Genomic DNA, 7,680 nt, shown 5'->3' with positions numbered 1-7,680 from the left:
CTAATCATTGATAAATATATATATTAATAATACATATATATTTATCAATGATTAAAATGAAGAAACTATTCTGCTATAGTTGAATATACAGCGCAAAATTATTGATTGGATAAAATTACTAATGGTTGTTTTTTTATTAAAATTAAGAGAATTAACTTATATTATTTATGTTTAGAAAATCGTGTATATATAAAGATATGGATATATATAACAATAAAAACTTGATTTCTTGAACAACTCTTTATTTCCACATATGCTAAATTGTTAAATAAATGAATCTTGTAACAAATTTATGAATAAATCTTTTAACAAATATTATTAATATTTATAAAATTAATTTTTGTTTCAAATTACAATTATAATGATAATTTAAATTATATTACATAATTTTAGATATTTTTTTTAAGAGAAAACTTTAAATATACTAATAGCTAATAATAATTTCAACCTTAAATAACAAATTGCACTTATATTGTATTAATTAATATACTTTGCAAACAATTAGAATCACAAAATTAAAAAGAATCAAATTCACGTATTTTTGCAAAAAAAATGTCATATGGTCGTAGAACTGTTTAAAAAAAGCATTTTAAAGAGAAAATGTTAAGTTTTATTACAATTAATAGAATTGATGAAAAAATTGTTCTCTACGTACTCGCCTATTAAAGTTGAAGTTTTTTTCTACAATTACAAAGCTCATTTTAAAGTAGCACCACTTGTAATAAAATCTGTATAAGAAAAATCGTTAGAAAAATCTTCGTTAGAGCATTGGAAAGTTATGTTTTCTAGCTTTAAAATCTGTTTTAAATATCATTCTGTGATAATTTTTTCGAAAAGTATATCAATTTGAATTTCATCCTTTCTACGCCTTTTTACGCCGAAGTACAATAATTTCCTAATTTTGTTGCAAAATATAGTACACTAATAACAATTAATAATATTATAAATTAATTAAATTTAGAAATATTATAAATTATAAATTTATTATAATAGTAATTAATATGATAAATTTAAACTTCACGGTACACTCGAGTATTCGCGATATTATTTTTTGTTTTAACGCTATACATCAATAAGAAATGAGTTTTTTAGGCTTCTCCCCACATGAAAACTATAATTTTTACATCCATAAACTTTTCATAAACACACTTGTCAAAATCTTTGAGATTCATGTATGATTCGTTAATTATAACACATTTGTTAATAATATAAGTGTGTACCGTTAGAATAAATCTAATTTAAACAAAAATGGAAACGCAATTCGATTTTCATTTGAAAGAAAAACAATAAAGCAATTATACTTTTTGTAATTAAAAAGATTGTTAGATAAACTATTAAATGTATCAACATAATGCATACTTTAATTCTACTAATTCTCCTAAAAGAAGTATTTAACTCAAATAATGACGTTGAGAACTCAAAATGAAAAGAGTGCAGACTATGATTTTAGATTTTAGAACATAAAAATTTAAAAACTTAAGTATTTAACACTAAATCTACCGACAACTTATTTATACCAAATGCAGAAATTTTTAAACTTTGATAACGTTTTGACCGATTGTTTAACCAGTCGTGGTAGGTTTAGTGTTAAAATCATTCAATATAAAAAAAACATTAGTTAAAAAAAATATTTCTTATGTTAATTAAGACTCTAGGCCAATAAAAAAAAGATCATAAGCCGAAAGCTCATAGACTAATAAGAAAAAAGATTATAATGAAAAAATAATAAGCTTTTGAGACATTTAAATAACTTGCGGATTTGCTTCTTCAGAGTCTTTTTGTTGTCTGCTAAGCCTTTGACCACCTTGGCGAAACCATTCTTTCGTGATGTCTTCAAACTCTTTGTTTGTGAATTGATGTTGAGCCAAAATTGTTGCTGAATTATTAAAAAAATTTTACATTAAATTAAATTGCATATTTTATAAATTTATTTATAAATATAAAAATATATTTTACCTTGTATTCCCGTCAATATAAACTTTAAACTACTTATTTTAAAATGATTACGTAGTCCTTTCCAGGATGATACCTTGGCAACTTCATTAGAAAATAAAGTTCGATATATACGAATTAAATTTTTTTTAGCGGACCCTCCGCCTATGCGAGATATATACAGCATCTTTAGAAATAAAACATACCAATAATATAATTTACATTATTCTATTTAAATAAAATTTGCATTTAAATAACTTAATTAAACTTACAAATTTGTTGTACTCATCTGCATTTTCTGATAAATTCTTTTCAAAAGCTATTATTTCATTTATACTCTTAAACGGAAAAGATTTTTGTATATTTGATGTATCCCTGGCAGAGTCTTTAGACTTATGTTGGTTATGTTGTGTTTCTATGTTTTTTAAACGAATATCTATAGTTTGTATGTCTAATGAAATTGTAGTTATAGCTGTACATATTTTTTCAAAATTATCTAAAAAATTAATAATATTGAGTAAACAATGCCATAAAGAGATATTAATAAAATTATAAGATAAAAAGTAAATACAAAACCTTCCATTTTATCTGACATTTCTGACACTAACGTATATACATCCTGCATATCTAGAAATATTAAAAAAGTATTAGATTACTCATAATAAACAATAACTATAATTTAAAAAAAAACCGTTTTATTATAGAGATAATAAAAATGGAATAAAAGAATTAAAATAAAAATTACTTTTGTGAGGTACTATAGTTCCATCAAGAATTTCCATATCAATATTATTAATAATTGTTGAATCCAAAATATTTGAGATTGATTGAATATTTTTGGCTGATTGTGAGACATTGTGGATTGATGGTGGATTTGGTATAATTGAACGTGAGTCATCAGAATCAGATTCAGATTCATTATCATAAACTGTATTTAGTGACCGTTTTGTGCATGACTTCTTTATTTGATTTGTATTATTTTCATCGCTTGAAGAATAATTCGTTGCTCTTTGTCTAGCCTCATCTAATGAATCTTGATTAGGACAAAACCGTAATTTACAAATTACATTATTTTTTTAAAATATTAAAAAAATAATTACATAAATTCTGAAGTAAAATATAAATTACCATAATATCCATGAAATTTGATAGGATAAAGTGTCCATTTAGGATTATTAGTAACAGGTGGAGTTTGTTTCACAATAAACATGTTTATATTTTTTACCGATGGCCATCAGCATTCTGTTAAATTGGAAGAAAGCCATAAAGATGGAACTTCTGATACGATCTCTTCTTCATTATTCCCATCGCTTGGAAAAGTTACGACAGCGAAATTTTTTACCATTATTAATAATCTGTAAAAAAGTAAAACTTGTTAATTAATTTAATATTGTTTTCAATTATATATTCTATCAATATGAGTACTCGCCATAAACATATATCTTGTTGGTGCAGTAAAGGCAAGATCACAGCTTCTTCGTCACATAAAGGCAGTTTTACACATTTTAATTTAATATCAGACAATGGAATAGTAATTAACTCATACTGTGACTCGTTAATTTTTTTAATTCCGATATTTAAAGAGTTGCATGGAATGCGAAAAAATGATTTAATATTTAAATACTTTTTGCCAATAATGTAAATCTGTTTATTTTTAAAATAAATTGTCGTAAGTGAAATCGTTGTACCATCTAACAAAAGACAACAATTATCAGCAGTTCTTGTACTTAGATAGAAACCTTTACATTGAACTGATTTTATTATCTTTTTGCCATTTATAATACGTACTTTTGGTATTGGATAATTCTTTTCTACATTTGTTATATTAAAATTATCTTCTTCTTTACAACGATTGACTAATTGTTCTAATGGCCGACTCGAAGATCTAATTCTTGATTTAATTTTTTGCATGTAATTTTCGAACTTAAACGCACTAAATTTATTTAACACTCCCCATAATTTTACATAATAACACAAATGAATTAAATTATGAACGTTATATGATAAATATTGACGACCATATAATGTGCAATAATTTTCAACAAAATACAATAATAAACTGTGTGCATAATCAAGCAGTTGTACGCAATATTCTTTGCTACATAAAATTCGAATTGCTATGCTCAGACTCAAAAAATGAACATATTTATCACGTGATAATTTTTTAAAAAAGATTATTGGCCCAGTATATAATAATAATTGTCTTAATTCGGTGGCTTTAAAGCGATCAACCTCATCTAATTTCCTTGGCTTTCTAGCAAATTCCTTAGGTAGGAATAATGACATAGATAATAAAGAAGTTGAAGCAAGAGTTATCTGAGTTGCAACCATACGAACATTATGTTTACCTTTAATCCAAAACTGCAACAATTTTTTCATTACTCCTAATAGTACGAGATGCATGTAGTCTAAAGGAAATTGAGTAACCATTCCAATGTTTAAATCTTCAAGATTTGAAGTGATTTTATGGTGTTCTTCTTGTTTTCTTAATTTAAAAGATTCATCTGATCTTAACATTGCATTAATTTCTGGGTACGTTACTCGATTTTCTATGTAATCTCCCTCTTGAATACAATTACCGCATCCAAAATACGCATTATGTCCTTTAGTTCCCTTGATAAACGATTTTGCAGGAGCATCGCAGATAAATACGTTCAATTTCACAGTTATTTTTTTGCCGTATTCTACAATGCCAGTTCGGAAAATTTCTAAACAATCATCCTTAAAATATTTCAAAAAAGTATTGCAACATTTTGGCTTTTCAAAACCATGATAAACACCAATTATAAACGGTTCGGTGTAAATATCTGCAACTATACTACCTAAAATAGGCCAAAATTGACTCCCAGAAGATTTTGTTAAAGGAAGACCATCTATATTCACATTAATATTTATCTGAGATGGTAAATTATTTCGACAATAATGCTTACGAATAGATTTTTTCAAACTATCATCTAAACCTGCATGATAATATTTTCCTGGTGTCATTTCAATAATGTCTACTTGTTTGGGCGTTTGAAATAGAGTTCGAGCATCAATCGGAACATTATGGCCGTATTTTACTAGAATTTTCAGTAAACTACTAATAGCAGAATGACTGACACGATTTTCAATAGCCCATAATCGGATGTCGTTAATAAGTTCTGTTTTACAAAATTCTGTTTTAGAAAATTTATCACTTGAAATACTTAACTGAAGACTATTTTTATCAATACTAATTTCCGAATGTTCAGAAACTAAATCATGATTATTTTCTGTACACTTATGAGTGTTCATTACATTGGAATAATCGATATCAATTTCTTTTAGTACATTTTGCTGCTGAGGTAATTGTTCGATGTTACCTGGCCCATTCGATAAACTTACGATATTATTTTGAATTTCCAAATTTGAATTAATAGTCATTTGGCAGATATTACGAAATTTTTTTAAGAAAATACGTCGCCGCTGCCTTGGCGTTAAAGAATTAATGTCTAGTCTTAATTTTGATTTGGACATAATATAATTTTATAAAGCAATAGGAAATAGATGAATTGCGATTATGTATACGAATATAGGTTTGGGTTTGCCTGATATTATTGTTTATATTATATTTTCCTTTTTCACTGAAACAATATATAGGAAGCTTATATGGAGAATTAAAAATATTTTGACAAATAAAAAATGTTTTAAGACATTTGCAGTTTTTTATCGAAACAAACTAATTCAATAATTAAAATATAATTTATGTAATATTTTAAGGACGCTAATAGAAAATTTCAGAAAAAATGCAATCTATGTTTCTTAAATAGTATTTCATTTATATATGAAAAATTTGATTTCTCACAATTATGGTGAAACAACCTACATAATTTTTTAATGTCTTTTAACGGAAATATTTTTGTAATGTATTTTAGTGTTGTAATTAATTAAACACGAATAATTTTTTTTGTTACGTTGCATGTTATTATAAACTATAAATTATAAATTAAAGTAATTATATAAGCATATTGCACGCATAATATTTACAATTTTTTAAGACCTATAACTTCATTATGTAATGACTTGTAATAATTAATGCTATCATGTTTAAATATTTTATACTTGAATAAAAATCAGTTTACATCAAATTAATTCACGATCAAATACCAAATTGAAAAATTAAGACTCATGCATAGAAAATATTTATTAATTATAAGATTCTATTTCATTTGCAAAAAATTATTATGAAAACAGTCAATAATAAACTTTCAAAATATATGAAGTATTCGAAAAAATATATCTACAGTTTTTTCTAATGCAGATATCTTGTTCAACAATATAAAAGCTATATTTCATAATTGATATCATTTATCATTGGAATTACCATTACGATCATTATAAAAAAATTATAAACCGGAATTTAGTATGCCGCAATGCAATAAAAAATAAAAAATCTATAATTAAGAAATGATGTAACTTTACACTCGAAATATTCAAGCTTCTGATTCAAAAAGTAGTGCAAATAAGAGATTTCTTGTTTTTCTCATTATATGACCGTGCAACAAATATTGTAAAAAAAACATGGGAAAAATAATGTTGCATAAAATAAATCGTACTTACTATAAAAATGCCAAAATATAAAAATAATGAGGCAAAACTAGGTGTATCTTTCGCCGGCACGAGGTCCTTTGTCCTTTGTTAGGCGCACGTGGTTTTCAGTTTTCACGTGGTACGCGATGTATCTTTTGTTCACTGCACAAGAGGAATTCAATCTTTAGCATAGCTTTTTTACCACAAGACAACAATTATCATTTGTTGGCATTAATTATTAAGTTAATATTTATTTCATACTTACCAATATCTCGATACTGTTCACACTTTCAACACAATTTTTTCACACGCACAACTACTGTTTTCGTAGATTTGGCCATATTGAAAAGTAAAGCCTAGCGCGCAGAAGCTTGGGATGCTTTGTACGATGATTGCGCACTAGAGCTGCGTTCGGAAACATTACCCGTGTGCACACGAGCGACGTTCTATCTTTGTTTAACTTTTGGTACATAACAAAGATAGAACGACACTCGTGTGCACACGAGTGATGTTTCCGAACGCAGCCTTGCACGCATAGACATAGTATATCTAGACCGAGCGTTTGCCTTTATTTAAGGAGTGGGGGTAAAGATACACGTAGAAAAGGACATACTCTGTTCCGTGCTCCTTGCGTTCTCTCTCGCTCGCAAGTAGCAGCGACTATGTCTATGCTTGCACGTATACTTAATACGACTAACAATAAGCCAATCACAGACTTACCCCCTAGGGCATGTTCACATAACTTACACAGATGCATAATGTAGAGAAAAATTTACTAATTATGCGTCTTGCACAAAGAACATAAGTAAAAAATTTCAGTAAACGTATATTTACTTAATAATTACATAATATTCTATATGTTATAAATGAACAAAACAAAACTATGACGTATCAGTTATGTCAATAACGTAATGAATCTATAATTGTTACATAGAAATGTTATGTCATTTTGTCGTTACTCTATTATGTAACATTTATGCAATTTGGTGAACATAAATGTGTATACTCTAAAAGTTTCGTGAATGCCACGTAATTTTAACGACATAATTGACACGTTATGTTAAATATACATAACATTTATGTATTTTGGTGAATGTAAATGTATATACTCTAAAAGTTTCATACATGTTACGTAACTCTAATGATATAATTGAAATGTTATGTTAAATACGTAACAATTATGTATTTTGATAAATG

At 26.5% G+C, this 7,680-nt stretch overlaps 1 protein-coding gene across 3 annotated transcripts; it reads right to left on the bottom strand.

The window, feature by feature from the left end:
• Nucleotides 1–773: 773 nt before the first annotated feature.
• Nucleotides 774–7,359, bottom strand: LOC138935766 (uncharacterized). 3 transcript variants are annotated; one of them, XM_070300600.1, is made up of 8 exons: nucleotides 6,749–7,359; nucleotides 6,514–6,645; nucleotides 3,061–3,287; nucleotides 2,678–2,965; nucleotides 2,509–2,559; nucleotides 2,205–2,428; nucleotides 1,957–2,119; nucleotides 774–1,876 (listed from the first exon to the last, which is right to left on the bottom strand). In XM_070300600.1, the coding sequence occupies exons 3-8, from the start codon at nucleotides 3,140–3,142 to the stop codon at nucleotides 1,743–1,745; spliced, it is 942 nt and encodes a 313-aa protein (XP_070156701.1). In that variant the 5' UTR covers nucleotides 3,143–3,287; nucleotides 6,514–6,645; nucleotides 6,749–7,359; the 3' UTR covers nucleotides 774–1,742. The 3 variants fall into 3 exon arrangements, 2 of the variants coding, with proteins under 2 accessions (XP_070156701.1, XP_070156702.1); XM_070300601.1 differs by having other exon boundaries at nucleotides 2,678–2,956; nucleotides 3,158–3,287; XR_011447292.1 differs by lacking the exons at nucleotides 774–1,876; nucleotides 1,957–2,119; nucleotides 2,205–2,428; nucleotides 2,509–2,559 and adding an exon at nucleotides 3,362–5,537 and having other exon boundaries at nucleotides 2,873–2,956; nucleotides 3,158–3,287.
• Between the last annotated feature and the right edge of the window lie 321 nt (nucleotides 7,360–7,680).

Source organism: Polyergus mexicanus, unplaced genomic scaffold (assembly GCF_030449975.1).
Source record: "Polyergus mexicanus isolate NDT 795.1 unplaced genomic scaffold, iyPolMexi1.0 SCAF_8, whole genome shotgun sequence".
NCBI classification, from domain to species: domain Eukaryota; kingdom Metazoa; phylum Arthropoda; class Insecta; order Hymenoptera; family Formicidae; genus Polyergus; species Polyergus mexicanus.
Note: the sequence above shows the minus strand (reverse complement) of the source record. Positions and strands in the feature narration are given on the sequence as shown.